At 57.9% G+C, this 14,416-nt stretch overlaps 5 protein-coding genes across 5 annotated transcripts; 1 reads left to right on the forward strand and 4 right to left on the reverse strand.

Moving 5' to 3' along the window:
• Nucleotides 1–22: 22 nt before the first annotated feature.
• Nucleotides 23–1,309, reverse strand: MKK02DRAFT_37949 (CTLH/CRA C-terminal to lish motif domain-containing protein; the record flags this gene model as incomplete). Its single annotated transcript, XM_053089855.1, has 4 exons — nt 23–511; nt 716–911; nt 1,132–1,232; nt 1,295–1,309. 4 exons carry the CDS (start codon nt 1,307–1,309, stop codon nt 23–25), a joined length of 801 nt encoding a protein of 266 aa, XP_052944194.1.
• Nucleotides 1,310–3,345: 2,036 nt separating this feature from the next.
• On the forward strand, nt 3,346–4,344 carry MKK02DRAFT_37950 (uncharacterized protein; the record flags this gene model as incomplete). The annotated part of the gene is made up of 3 exons (XM_053089856.1): nt 3,346–3,403; nt 3,526–3,584; nt 3,646–4,344. The coding sequence occupies 3 exons, from the start codon at nt 3,346–3,348 to the stop codon at nt 4,342–4,344; spliced, it is 816 nt and encodes a 271-aa protein (XP_052944195.1).
• A 349-nt stretch (nt 4,345–4,693) lies between these two features.
• Nucleotides 4,694–6,765, reverse strand: MKK02DRAFT_37951 (putative phosphopyruvate hydratase; the record flags this gene model as incomplete). Its single annotated transcript, XM_053089857.1, has 11 exons — nt 4,694–4,775; nt 4,829–4,853; nt 4,899–5,047; nt 5,099–5,136; nt 5,188–5,433; nt 5,479–5,654; nt 5,701–5,935; nt 5,985–6,181; nt 6,229–6,321; nt 6,370–6,391; nt 6,733–6,765. 11 exons carry the CDS (start codon nt 6,763–6,765, stop codon nt 4,694–4,696), a joined length of 1,296 nt encoding a protein of 431 aa, XP_052944196.1.
• A 326-nt stretch (nt 6,766–7,091) lies between these two features.
• On the reverse strand, nt 7,092–10,069 carry MKK02DRAFT_37952 (beta-glucosidase-like protein; the record flags this gene model as incomplete). The annotated part of the gene is made up of 9 exons (XM_053089858.1): nt 7,092–7,237; nt 7,280–7,943; nt 7,993–8,184; nt 8,219–9,203; nt 9,249–9,357; nt 9,404–9,682; nt 9,757–9,812; nt 9,860–9,892; nt 9,939–10,069. The coding sequence occupies 9 exons, from the start codon at nt 10,067–10,069 to the stop codon at nt 7,092–7,094; spliced, it is 2,595 nt and encodes an 864-aa protein (XP_052944197.1).
• Nucleotides 10,070–10,533: 464 nt separating this feature from the next.
• On the reverse strand, nt 10,534–13,271 carry MKK02DRAFT_16765 (uncharacterized protein; the record flags this gene model as incomplete). Its single annotated transcript, XM_053085683.1, has 6 exons — nt 10,534–11,091; nt 11,173–11,652; nt 11,741–12,007; nt 12,049–12,852; nt 12,978–13,074; nt 13,132–13,271. The coding sequence occupies 6 exons, from the start codon at nt 13,269–13,271 to the stop codon at nt 10,534–10,536; spliced, it is 2,346 nt and encodes a 781-aa protein (XP_052944198.1).
• Nucleotides 13,272–14,416: the final 1,145 nt, after the last annotated feature.

Consider the following 14,416-nt stretch of genomic DNA (forward strand, 5'->3'; position numbering starts at 1 on the left):
AGGTATATACAATCACTGAGTCTCACTTCATTTCTGCCTTCAGGACCTCATCCGCCCATCCCCTTTCACCCCCGGGGATCGCCAGTCCAGCCTTTTCCAGCCGATCCTCCCCCCAGCTCATAAGCCTGACGAGCCCACTGAGCTTCGTCTCCATCCCGAGACCCTGCGACTCGAGGATGGCCGCATTGAGCTCCTTGGCGACCTTGACGCGCTGACTCCGGCGCATCAGCTGACTGATGGGGAGGAAGGCGGGGTCGGCGAGGAGCTCGGCGGTGGCTGGTGGCAAAGTGGGATGATGAGCCTGATCATCCGAAAATTTGGCGAGGTCAGGGAAAGCGAGAAGAGCCATCGTCTTTTCGAGGTCGGCGAGGAATTCGGGATTTTGAGCGCCGCGGGGTGCGAGCTCGTTCGTCGCAAATTCGAGAGCCGGCTCGAGTTGTTCCGTCCGGATAAGCTCGATGAGGCGGAGGAGATGCAGATGGAAGAGGAGTGGAGGGTTGGTATCGAGGATCTACATGTCAGCTTGGTGTCAAATATGGTGACGCCAATAATCAAAACAATGTAGAATGGATTGCCCCTCATATCAGGTCTGTAAATCAGGTTGTTTCAGCATGGCCGCGCAAGAAGCGGGCTAAGCGTGGTGCATGATTGTATAATCCTTGGGGTGGGTGGGAATGGAGTTGTTCTCGAGAAACCGAAGCACAGAAAAACTTACCTCTGGATCGAGCTCGTTCACCCTCCTTACCGCCTCTTCCACCCGTCCCTCCTCGACGGCCTCTTGAATCTCCATCCGCTCCTGTATCGCCTCGTGGTCAACTTCGGCGGGAAGTCCGGTTTCGCGCGCAAACTCCATCGCGGCGTCGGGGAAGCCTTCGAGCAGGAGGTAGTCGAGAATCATGGCGTTCAGGTCTCTGTTCCATCAGCTACTGATCCGATTGTTGGGACCAAGAGCACAGTCAAACGAGGGAAGCGAGGAGGATCAGAGATGCATAATGATTGGGTTGTCCGCAGCTTTTGGTCGGAGAGATTCCCACTTGCTTTAAGTCTCATCAGAGAAGGCGGGTTTGTGAAGAGGTGAAAAGAGAGGGTTGATTGAAGATTTTCGCAACACATTCAGAAGATTCGACTCACGACTTGTTGATCTCGGCGTCATTCATAGCTCGCTCCCATCGCTTCACGTCAATATGCGCGAGCGGGGCCGTCTGAGCCGCAGGGAGAGCAGAACGAGAGGCCTGTAAGTCAGCTGATGGCCTGAGGATTGTTCCTTAAGGGGATCGCGTGCAGCTGTACTCACGGAAGTGGACGCCATCTCTCTCGCCTGCTCACTTGTATGTGTATAAGAGCAGAGTCATAGAGAGGTTGATGGAAGAAGAAGAGAGAATGCAGCGAGAGGTGAGAGGTTTGGGCCGACGAGGAATGGCCGGGAATAGCCGCTCAATTCCCGATGGAAGCACCAGTGTGGCACATTCCCGTGCGCGTGTGTGGCGCTGCAGGGAGCTGGGGAGAGGAAGAGACGAAGTTGCTATACCATGCCACGACGCCTATACAACAGCGTTAGCTTCGTCCGAGCAGCTATGCTATGGTCATACTATGAGATGTTGTCGAATGACTGGAGGCAAGTCCCATCCGCTGCTTCTGTACGTAGCGAGTGGCGTGACTGCCACATTTGCCACCCGTGACCCTGACCTCGCATCCGTGAGCGTTCCATCGGCCTCATGTGCATATTGTGCTGCATCGCGCGCTACTGACTGGGTACACCGGAGACTCCTTGGAGCGCCGATAAGATGGCCACGTGTGATGGTGCGGCACAGGTGAAACGGAGTGGATGGCTGTGTTTCATGAGGACGGGCACACGGCATTTCGGGGAATCAAGCCCGAGCGCGATAACTCAAAGGAACTTCACTTGCTGCTGGCCATCACAAACGTTCTCAGCAATCGATGTCCACGTTCGGCCTTGACTGACGTTGTGCTCATCTTGGAGACTTCACGCTTCACGTGCTGGGACACATTGACGCTGAAGGGAGGCAGGCGAGAGGTATAAGCAGCTGATTTGGCGTGCCGCCGGCTTCTCTTCGCCAGTGTTTGCAAACATACGACGCTCAATACCAAGTCAGCTCATACGCGTATCATCACCTGGATCACCAAGCACGCCTGGTCAACCAAACAAACGGTCTCACACTTGGCTACTACCGCCTCAGCCACTCGTTGCCACCGCACCGCAGACAGCTTCTCTTGTCTTGAGTGCCCTCTGACCCGGACTTGGGGGAGAATGTTTGCTTGCATGTCTGCTGCTTTCGTGAGTCCTTCTCGCCATCGTAAGCCGAACGAGTAGCTGATCCATTGTAGCTAGAGTGAGTTAAGCTTTGAATCACTACAGCTCCTGGACCCTCTGGCAATCCACGCTCAATCATCCCTCCCCGAGCCTGCGCAAGTAACGCTTGCATCGGCATCTGCCCCGGCCTTCCCTCATTCTTCCATCGACTTCCACCCAAGAGCTCCACCAGAGCCCAAGCTGACGTTCTAGAGACCCCGGAGCACCACCCTACCCCCTCACCGAGACCCGCACCCAAAAGAAGATCCGATGGCGATGGGAAGCAAGGCATCTCGTGCCCCGCTACGGCCCGCAGGCAGGGATGAGCAGTCCGCGGTTCTTGGGAATACTGGAGAAACGGGGAGTGAAGGTGTCAAAAAGGGCTAGGGAGGGCAGTATGTCTCCTTGAGTTGCGAAGCGGGAAAGCGGGAGTCAGAAGGGCTTCGCGGGACGCTTGAGATCGGAATGGGAGCAGGGAATCCTAGGTAGTAGGACAGATAAGGGCTACGTGCATACCTCTACCTAGACCACTTTGAGTGGACCCTGTGATAGCCACGATCAGCTCCGACTACCTCTCCATTCATCGTTATGCACGGTAGAGGGCCTTAGTGAGGGGACAGAAGCAGCCTCTATCCCTACACGCGCGCGCTATCGAGCTGCACTTCGAGCTCGTCGGCGCATTGTGTGCTCGACAACTCTGCGGTATGACCTGTCTTTTCTTGAACGGCGATGCCTAGCTGACCTGGCCTTTCTCTGCCTCGCTGGCGGCCACTGAGCATGAGCTTTCGCCCCTCCAGAGCGACTGCCACACTCGCCACATCACCGCCACACTCCCCAGCGTCGCGTCCGATCCAGCCGGCAATGGCCGCTTCCGATCGGTTTGTTGACAGGTGACGTCAAGCCGCGCCCACAAGGAAGAGGGAAGAGGGGTGGGGCAGCCTTGTGCTCATGCCCCTCTCTTTTGCCCATATCACCAACAACTACACCTTCCTACTCACCTCCATCTAACAAAGTCCCCAGCTCCACCTCTCACCATGCCGTCCACCAAAGGAAAGCCCACGAACACCAAGCTGCACGATGAGATCACGGAGAGTGGGTTCTTTCTTCCCTTCTCTCCGCCCGCTCCGCTCCCATGCCTGATCCCGCCCGAACGCACCTCGACGCGCCTTTTTGGATCGCAGAGCATTGTTGATGAGCCCGGCTGACACGTCCAGAGATCAAGAACGAGACCAACAAGGATGGATCGGGCGCAGGACAGATGGCCGCTTGGAAGGTGTGCCCATTGCCCTCCCACGCGACTTTACGCGTCAACATGGACATCAGCTGACGCGCAGGCATCCAAAATAGCCAAGGAGTACGAGGCCCAGGGCGGAGAGTACGAGAACGAGGCCGGATCAAAGAACGAGCCCAAGACTGGCGCGCCGGAGCACAAGTCGGACGACAAGAAGGCCGCCGAGGAGAAGGCGGACGACGGGGAGGAGGCCGGCGGTCGCAAGCCTTCCAGCCGGGCTGCCAAGGCCGCGTCGGACAAGAAGGAGAAGGAGGAGGCGGCGGCGGCTGCCAAGGAGAAGGCGGACAAGGAGAAGGCCGACAAGAAGCCCGCGTCCAAGAAGCCGGCGAGCAAGAAGGCGGATGATAAGCCCGCGGCGGAGAGCAAGAAGCCTGCGTCCAAGAAGGCGGATAAGGAGGAGACCAAGAAGCCGGCATCCAAGAAGGCGGCGGACAAGGATAAGGAGGAGACCAAGAAGCCCGCCTCGAGCGCTGCTGCCAAGAAGACGGCCGCTTCCAAGAAGAAGGAGGAGGATATCGCGGAGGATGAGGAGGATGGAGAGGAGGCGGAGAAGGAGACCAAGACCAAGAAGCCGGCGAACAAGAAGGCCGAGTCGGCTGCGAAGCCCGCTAGCAAGGCTAAGCCGGCTAGCAAGAAGGAGGAGGCGAGCAAGAAGCCCGAGAGTAAGAGCGCGGCGAGCAAGAAGAGGGAGGCGGCCGCCGAGGGAGACGAGGAGGCGTCCAAGAAGAAGAAGACCAAGTAGAGCGGGAGGCGAGTTGGTTAAGTAGTGTAGACGCGTCGAGGGGTCGGGAGGCGATATCTACGACTAGCTAGCCTACGAAGTGAAGAATAATGCAAGCAGAGAAACGGACGTGTTTTGCCAGCGAGTCGATGGTCGATCTGTCCCTGCATTGTTTCGTATCTCCTTGTCGACCGTCGACCGCCAGACGCGAAAGTGAGTAAGCCAGTACGGAGATAGTGAGGCAGTCAAGGGCCAAGGTGAGTAGTCCAGTGAAGATACAGTAAGCCGGTCCAGAGCGTCTTGCACCATTTCATGCATTCCCTCTATAACCGAGATAGCAGTCTTTTTCGATAACAAAGCGCAAAACCGCTTAGAGCTTGAGCTCGGGGGCGGTGGTACCCTTGGAGAGACCCTTGCCGCCGGCGAAGATGGCCTTGTCACCGAGCTCCTCCCTGAACATGTCAGCTGGGCCCCAATCGGACATGAGAAAGCAGTCATTACGCACTCGATGCGGAGCAGCTGGTTGTACTCTGCCGATATCAGCTATGATCATCCTTGGGGCACTCCTAACTCACTGGCAACACGCTCGGATCGGCACGGGGCACCAGTCTTGATCTCGCCGGTGCGGAGAGCGACGGCGAGGTCGGCAATGTAGGTGGACTCGGTCTCGCCGGATCGGTGCGAGGTCATAATTCCCCAGTCGTTCTGCTGCGAGAGCTGGACGCTGGGATGTAAGCTTACATCCGAATCGAAAGGATCGCAGCAATCAGCTTACGCCTGGATGGACTCGGTGATGGTACCGATCTGGTTGATCTGTGATGTCAGCTCCAGCACTACCCGGTATATCTGTTCCTGATAGCTCACCTTCAAAAGCAAAGCGTTGCAAGCCTTCTTCTCGATGGCCATCTTGATACGCTCGGGGTTGGTGACGGTCAAGTCATCACCGACAACCTGAATTTTGTTGCTGGTGTTGAAGTTGGACCACGCCTCGACGTCGTCCTGCTCGAAGGGGTCCTCGATGGAGCAAATGTCGTACTTCTCAATGTACGACTCGTACACCTTGGCGAGCTCGGCGCCCGTGAGCCACTTGGACTTGTCAGAGTCGGGGTTCTGGCTGTCAGCTCCGCAACCAGAGGTCTATGTTCGAGAGCTCACCTTGAAGTCCAAGTCGTACTTGCCGTCCTTGTAGAACTCGGACGAAGCGACGTCGAGACCGATCTGGACCTTGCCAGTGTAGCCGGCCTGCTTGATGGCCTCGGTGAGTAGGTCGAGGGACTCCTCGGCGCCCTGGACGTTGGGAGCGAAACCACCCTCGTCACCAACGTTGGCGGCTGATCATCAGCTCTGCGCAAATATCCTGTGTACAGATATACTCACCATCCAGACCGTACTTCTTGGTGATGACCTTCTTGAGGACGTGGTAAGTCTCGGTTCCCATCTGCATGGCCTCGGAGAACGAGCTGGCGCCGGTGGGGAGAATCATGAACTCCTGGAAGGCGAGCTTGTTGCCGGCGTGTTCACCGCCGTTGATGACGTTGAAAGCGGGGCAGGGGAGGACGTAGGGCTCGGGGACACCAGCAAGCTGGGCGAGGTAGGCGTAAAGGGGGAGACCCTACGCTGTCAGCTGTTTCCATACGAAATGTCTGTGCCGGAGAGCTCACCTTGTCAGCGGCACCGGCCTCGGTGGCAGCCATGGAGACGGCGAGGATGGCGTTTGCGCCGAGCTTGCCCTTGTTGGGAGTACCGTCGAGCTTGATCATGAGGTCGTCAATCTCCTTCTGGGAAGTGACGGGGAGCTGGGACTCGACAAGCGCGGGGGCGATGATCTTGTTGACGTTCTCGACGGCCTTGAGGACACCTAAACATCAGCACCGAAGCTAGAAGAGGCAGGTGCCTGAAACTCACCCTTGCCTCCGAACTCCTTAGCTTTGTCACGGAGCTCGACGGCCTCGTGGATACCGGTAGATGCACCGGAGGGGACCATAGCGCGGAACTTGCCTAGCTCATCAGCTGCGGATCTGGAGGACCTAAAATGACTGAACTCACCCTTCTCGGTCCAGAGGTCAACCTCGACGGTAGGGTTGCGTACTCATGTCAGCCAATGGTCAGGAGGTGATGAGGACAGGCCAAAGCCAATAACGACAGAGCTTGGGCGGGAAGAAGGAAGGAAAGGGTTGGACCAAGGGACGTGCGCGGAGCCAAAGGCAGCAACGCCGCTGCCGCACAGCAGCACGCCCTCCTACTCCTCTCATAGCCTACACGACGCTCCGCAGCGCTCCAGAAAGCAAAAGTAGACGCCATGAAAGAGAGGTGAAGAGACTTATCTCGAGAGTCGAAGATCTGGAAAAAGGTTCAGCAATATTCCCCCACTGCTCTCTCGTCCAGAGCGGGAAGAGGAAGAGGGCTCACCTGACGGGCGTGGATCTTGGTGATGGCGGACATCTTTTCTATGTGTTGTATGTGGTAGGTAGGAAGTGTATAGAAGCTACTGAAAGATAAGGTATGGAAGGTAAAGTCGAGGTCGACTCAGAATGATTTGGGGATGTCAAGCTGAAGCCGCCATCAGGCACGGTGCCGAGCGGCTATCGCCGGGTGTCGGAATGTCTCGCTTCGGGTCTCGGCTTTGTCGGAAGGCTCACAGTCGTTGACCTTGTGCTGCGGCGACGTGGGATGCGAAGCGGCAAGCCGCTTTATGCAGATGACACAAGCAGCAAGATGGTTCATGCGTTAGATCGTCTCGTATCACATCCAAAATACACGTCCGCCTCTTAGATGCCAGACCAGGTCAACCCCTTGCCCACCTCAAACTTCTCCGACCCATACGTCTTGCTCGCATCGTACCCGACTGTAAGACCCCACTGCCCTGGCTCCGCACGCCAGACACTCGCCCTTTCGTCCCAGTGCGAGATAGCGTCTGACCATCAGCTCTGCGCCCAGCCAACCAAGGAAGACTTACACTTGTCAAGCGAGACCTCGACCACCTCACTCTGCCCTGGCTTCAGATTGTGTACCTTCCCGAACGCCTGCAGTGCCCTCTCCGGGTGCTTGAGACCCATCGCCAATTCGGGCGGGGGCTGAGTGTAAAAGTGGACCGAGTGACTACCGGCAATCTTGCCGGTATTCGTCACCTTGACTTTGGCCTTGAGTTCCCACTCGTCCGCTGACGTGCCCTTGGCGGGACTGACCGATGTAATGGCGAGATCCGAGTATTCGAATGAGGTATAGCTGAGGCCAAAGCCGAAAGGGAAGAGAGGGACAAGCTTGCGGGCGTTGTAGTGCTTGTATCCGACCCAGATACCCTCTTCGTACCGGGTGATGGTATCCGCCGACTTGTAGGCGAGGTACGATGGCACATCCTCTTCCCGAGCGGGGAAGGTGACTGGGAGCCGACCAGAAGGGTTGACTTTGCCATAGACGATATCAGCGATACCGGTGCCGGTCTCGCAGCCGCCGTACCATGCCTGTACGACCCCCTTGACCTTGGAGAGCCAGGGCATGGCGAGCGCCGATCCGCCCTGGAGGATGACGATGGTGTTGGGGTTGACGGCGGCAACCCGGTCGATGAGCTCGTTGCTGCGCATAGGGAGATCGAGATTTGGCCGGTCATCTCCTTCTGATTCCTGATGATCAGCTTCGCCTACGCATAACAGCATACTGTGACAGACTCACCCAGTCCTGGTTGAGACCGCAAACGATAATGGCGATGTCAGATGTCTTGGCGAGCGCAACAGCCTCCTCCATGGCCTGCTCGGGCTCGTACGCCGGCTCGGCACCGATGCGCATCCCGTTGTAGGTGAGTGTGGACGAGCCGGACTTGACGGGCGGGCTGCGAGTGTCGTGCAGTACGCGGAACTGGTATTTCTACTGGTTAGTCTTGCCCTGTACATTGACTCACCTTGCCCTGCTCCACTTTGACCTTGACCTTGGTCTCCTCTGACCCATTCCCGTAGAACGCCTGCCCCTTGACCTTGTAGTCGCTCATATCCATGACCAGCTTGTCCTCGAACCAAAGCCAGAACTTGCCAGTACAAGTAAGGGCAAACTCGTACTCGCCAGTGATGGGGCTGGTGAAGGTCGCCTTGATCTCGGTGTACCAGTCCTCAGTAAGGCCGGACCGCTGGAAGTTGTTGAAGCGCATTTCGGACCGAGTGAGGACGTCGGACGCGACGTATTTGTCCGCCTGCTTACCGTCGGCGGTGACGGCGTAGTGGTAAGCGTCAAACCCGACCGACCCGTCCGAGGCGGTAAAGTTCTCGTCGAGGAGAGGGGCGTATTTGGCGGTGAGGGTACCGACAGCGTAGGAGAGGTCGATACCGTCCGGCTTCTCCTGCTCGAGACCTTGCCAGGGTGTAGTGCTCCAGGAGGGATTGAGCCGAGCCGATCCACCACCAGTAAAGACCTTGGCCTTGGCGTTGGGGCCAATGACAGCCACCTTGCCCTTCTCAACCGGCAGGATATCCCCCTCATTCTTGAGCAGAACCATCCCCTCGGTGATGATCCGCCTGACGAGCGCCGAGTCCTCCTTCTTGGCGTCCCACCGGGTTTGCTCGCCCTTCTTCTCGCCATACACCACGTCCTCGTTCTGCTGTGCCAGCTTCTGCACCCACGTGAGGATGTGAGTCGCGAGCTCGTCGATCTGCCGAATGTCGACCTTATGCGCGGTAAGCATGTGGTTGACCAGGTCCTTGGCGCGCCATTTGGCCGGTCCAGGGAACTCGATGTCGAGACCGGCGTTGATGGCTTCCGAGACAGAGTAGGTGCCGGTCCAGTCGCTCATGACAATGCCTTCGTGTTTCCATTCGCCCCGGAGAAGGGTGTTGAGCAGCCAGTCATGCTCCGCGCAATGGGTACCGTTGAGCTTGGCATATGAGGTCATGTAGCTGCAGGTCAGCTTGACACTCGTGCGTCGGCCTGGAGACACTCACCCCCAGGGTTGAGCAAGCTTATGAGCGATCTGGAAAGGACGCAAGTAGACCTCCCGGAGAGCTCGAGGGGCGACGATGGAGTCTTGGCCCATCCGGTCGTGCTCCTGGTCTTTACCGTCAGCACAAACCACATCTCTGGATCTCGCGAAACTAACCATTGCAGACAAAGTGCTTGATAGCAGCCGAGACACCCTTCTCCTGCAGCCCCTTGACGTAGTGCCCGGCAATGACTCCGCTGAGCGTAGGGTCTTCCGCGTAACTCTCGAATGCCCGGCCACCGAGAGGGGACCGCTGAATGTTGATGGTGGGCGCAAGCAGGCAGACGCTTCCCCTAGCCTTCGCTTCGGCCGCGAGCGTCTCTCCCATCTGGTAGGCCAGATCTTTGTCAAAGGTCGCGCCGACACAGGTCGCGTTGGGGAAGGAGAGGGCGGGGGCTGAGGCGTTAGTAACGTGTCTATGTGTAGCAGAAACCGGACGGATCGGGAGAGCTAGGAGGGAAGTGACCCACTCATGTTGTAAGCAGAACCACCACGAGCTCCAGCAGGACCGTCCGTGACCTTGACACTGCCCCGTCAGCGCTTGAGCAGTCCAGCCCTCGCGTGAAAGCTCACCTCGGGATGTTCAGGTGCGGGTAAGCAAAAGTGCTACAACGTCAGCCTCGACCCCCGCTCGGTCTGCATAAAGACTTACTGCCACCATCCATCACCAGCGAGCAGCTGGATCTTCTCGTTGGTCGTCATCTTCTCGACCACTTCCGCAATGTTGGCCGTGAGGAAGGACCTGTCCATCGCCGGGTTGACATGATCGGGTTCGCGCTCCATTTTGGTTGCTTTCGAGGCTGGATCTTTGGGTGCTTGTGAGTGAAGAGGCAGCTATGGGGTAGCTGATGTGAAGAGGGCATCGTGGCGGCCCTCCTGTGCTGGCTTTAAGGACCGGGCCGGAGAGGAGCAAGAAGGTGGAGGAGGGAGTGCGACGGATAAACCAGCTTGGGGAAGAGGCTTGCGGGCGAGCCAGTGCGGCGGGTTTCTCCGAGGTATTTCCACGCAGGTCAAGCTGTGGCTCCAGCTGTCTAGCTAGCTCCCGTGCAGACCGAGCATATCAGCGGCGATGGGCTCGCAAGCGCTCGGAAGGGCAGAAGCACAAGGGGCAAAGCACATGCCTGTATACAAAATAAGCTACAACACCATGATTTCGAGATCGTGTATTGACCAAGCGGGTCGGGCTAAGCTGATGTATGATGCCCGCCGACCCCCTCCTACCCAATCGCTCAGTCCGACCAGAACCCTCAGCACGCCATGACCTGCCTGGGCGCCTCAGCAGTCCGCGCCTGTCTGCCATCCACCCTCTCTGGGACGCACAGCCCCCTTCTCCCCTCCCACGCCCCACAAACATGCCTCTTCCCATCACCCGCCTTATCCGCCCCGACCCTGCACTCTCTGGAGCAGAACACGATCCCGCATCGCCTACATTCCGGAAAGTTGATCCCCTCCGTCCGGCATACGCCACACTTGACGCGCCTAGTCAAGGTGCTCGCTAGCTCGGCCGCGGCCAGTGCCGGGTCGATGGTGGTGTTGATGTCCGCATGAAGGTTGTCGAACGGTCGAGGAGTGAGATGGCCCGAAGAATTGGGAATGTGAGGCGATTGGCGAAGAGAGCCAAACGTCGGCGTGGACGCGACAGTACGGATGGTGGGTATTGGGGGCCGTGCAGCGGCTGCCTTTGTGGGTGATGCACCGGGGTGAGAGACGATGATGGGTGTCGCCATGGCGTTGGCTTCATCCGCCGCTTCCGGATCGGGGGAAGCGATTGGCGGCGAAGATGGCGGCGAGAATTTATCTCTGGACTTTGTGTAGCTCCAGCTCGCCAGAGCAGGCCACCATGCCTCATCCCCTTCCTTCTTGGCCAGCGCGGCCAGATCCATCACCGATTGTGCATGCACCCGACGTAGCGTATCCACAGCCCTGACGGCCCCGTCCGAATTGGCCACTGCATTGACCTCCACCTTGCTGCTAGCCTCCGCCAAGGACGGGATGGACGGGAACGACTTGATCGAAGTCCCCATAATCCGCGTGGAGCACGTTGTGCGGATAGACGAGATGGATGCTTGCTGAACATGACGGGAGACGCGGGTTTGCGAGGGCTTGATGCGGGATGGGGAGGTGAAGGAGCGTTTTGGGGCCTTGAGGAAGTCCGGAGACGGCGCCATGTGGGGGAAGGGATATTCTGGGCGGCGGGAGGTATAAGGCGTGAGAGGGGGTGTATCCACAGGCGGGGAGTTGATAATGTCGAGGTGCTTGGCAGCGTGTCGGACGATCTCGTCGGGGTACTCTAGACCGCTATGCCCGAGAGAGATGATTTGGCGATAATGCGCTTCGGACTCGGCAGATGGGCCAGTCATTGCCAGCTGCAAATGTCAGCTGGATAGATCAAAAGGAAGCAACAAAGGATCGCCTTCAGTCACTTGATACCCGACAAAGGGGATATGGACTTACGATGTATCTCGCCATAACCTCTACACCTTTCCTCCGTCTGACAAGGCCCCGCCTGTCATTCATCCCAGCTCGCATGATCTTGAGCCCCAGCAGCTGCTTCAACACCCGCCCGCCGAGCGACCAGACATTCCGCCGTTTCTGCAGGTCGCCCTGCGGACGCAGACATGTGGGTAGTTGCGAGTAGTTGATGGGCGGCAAGTAAACGGGATCTGAGGACTGGATATGACCATTGCGATATAGCCGAAGCAGAGGCTGAAGGAGATCGTACTGCTAGTCAGCTACATCTTGAATGCAGTTCATCAACTCACAATCAATTTGATCGTCTTTTCGTTCTCTTCCCTAGTCTCGCCGTCCTCTTGCTCATGTGGGGGCGTCTTGAGTGTCGTCCCTTCGGAGCTGCTCTCTGCGTTCCCTTCTGTCTCGCCTGGAGTCGCGACACCCGCTATGCGGACGACGAGCTCGACGGGCGGTATTATGGGCGAGAGTCGGGCTTTCCCCTTCTTGCTCCCCATGACCAGCGCATCCGAGTCCGCCTCGTCAGGCACGGCCAGCCTTTCCTGAGACGCTATCACTTCTTCGCCCTCCGCGATGACCCCTAATGCCATCTGCCCGTCCACGATCCATCCCAGACCGAGCACGAACCAACCTCCCGCCACGCCCATTCCTTCGACATCTCTCACCGCACGCTTTCCCTCCTTCGGAATGGTCCACCCGGAGGCGACGAGATCCGTGTATGTTCTTTCTGGCGGAGAGGCAGGCGCGGGTCGTTCTGGCGGTGATGTAGGCCACACGAAACCCATAAAGCGGGAGACGGCTGATTGGGATGGGGAAGTTGGCGGAGGTGCGGAACCCCTCCGAGCTTCTGGCGACTTGGGACCAGTCTGCATAGTTGGCGACATGGGACCGAACGAGTAAGCTCTGCCTTTGCCTTTCTCAGCGGCGGTGAAGCGGGAGGTCTGTTCTGAGGGTGATTGAGGGGCAGGAGCGAGACCAGAGCCGCGAGTGAGGAGGTTACCGAGTGCCAGGCAGGCAGGAGAGGAGCGGTATGGCGGGAGGGCAGCGATGGTGTAGTGCTGAATAGCAAGCGCGGGTTGATGTGCGATCAACGCGGTCTGTAAATAAGCGACCATTCCATGTCTAAGGGTAATATCACAACCAGCCACCTCTGAAACCCCCTGGCCCTTTTCAACCTAGCAAAATCTGGCGGCGACTTCCCACTGAATGTACCGAAACTCACTTGAGCATCCCATAATAGGCTATCCTCATCGACATCTCCAGTCTCGTCCTCGTCCTCCTCTCCGTCCTCTTCACCGTGCCCATTCTGCTCACTCCCGCTCGGACCCCCATTCTTGGATTTTCCCGCGGACTCCCGTCCATCGCTCAGGGATGACTCAGCATCACTGGTCGAAGCCAATCCGAGGAGATTCGCCAGACATGCGAATGAGCGGTTATGTCGCAGCGCCTTGGGGAGTGGGAGGCTAGAGGTTGGGTAGGATACAGCAGCGGCGCCCTGCTGCTGATACGGCGCCATTCGGGGGCTCGGACCGGTAGTAATATCGTCGGGTGCTGGTTCCGGCGATATTGGAATATTCTCCCTATGTGGACCCGTTCGAGCAGGGACGAGCTGTTGGGATGCTGTATATGAGGGAGATGAAGGGTAGATGGTACTTGCAAGTACTGAAAATCTACTTGATTCACTGTTCTTCTGCGCCACATGGACGTCGGGTTAAATACCCCTTAAACCTTAAAGCTGACCCTGGCGTCGATGACGTGATAAAGACCCGGGGCCGGAACACTGGGCCGGAGGCATCCCTGCGGGGAGGTATGAGGCGGGTTAGTGGCGGGTTTGCAATGTACCACGTCTCCGCCGAACGCTGCCGAGGATCATATCACAGGGCAAAACCTGCCTCATCATTTACTCGGAAGTCTTATGACTGGTGCTGCTTAGCTGATGAGGAGTGCCATTCTGACCTTCGAGGCGCGCTAGGAGAATTGAGGCCCCCCCGATGCCGCTACTACTCATACCCTCAACAGAAAGAGGGTTCTGAGACTTTGCGTCCGATGCGAACACAATATGGGGCTGATGCCGTTCTGGCAAGTGCCAGCAAGTGCGCCACGCTGTAGCAAGCAAGAGCGAGGACGGAGGGAGCTGGTGGAACAGAGGGGGGAGTGGGCAAAATCTCATCAGCGGCACCCCCCTGCCACCGGCGGTCGCTTCCGACCGCATCGCGCAGACTTACTGACAGACAGTACAATCCAGTCGGGGCTGTGATCGCAAGCGCCTTCCTGGTGCTATGCTGTGTGTCCAGCCCGCTGGACCGGGTCCGCAACTCAGCTTGCCTGCTCGAATTCTGCTGCCACGCACGGATCTCAGATAAGACTAGCCGTGCCTGACGAACCTTATCGTAAACACCCTGAACAAAACGCCATCGCGCTCTTTCACTTGTCGCTTTCATCTTATCTCCTCTCATCTTGCCCACTGATAAGATGCCCAGCCAATCAAGCAACCAAAAGCGGTCTCTGGGCGGATTGTACATCTCCATCCCGCAATCATCCGCCGAGACCCCCACGCTAGCTCCGCTTACATCCGACTAACTCTCCGCGGGCGGAGGCGGGGGTACATCCTTATCTGATCTCCCGCCAGGCTCTACGCCGCACAATCTCGTACACTGACTA

The sequence above is a fragment of the Dioszegia hungarica genome (assembly GCF_025882075.1).
Source record: "Dioszegia hungarica strain PDD-24b-2 chromosome Unknown MKK02contig_15, whole genome shotgun sequence".
In the NCBI taxonomy this organism is placed as follows: domain Eukaryota; kingdom Fungi; phylum Basidiomycota; class Tremellomycetes; order Tremellales; family Bulleribasidiaceae; genus Dioszegia; species Dioszegia hungarica.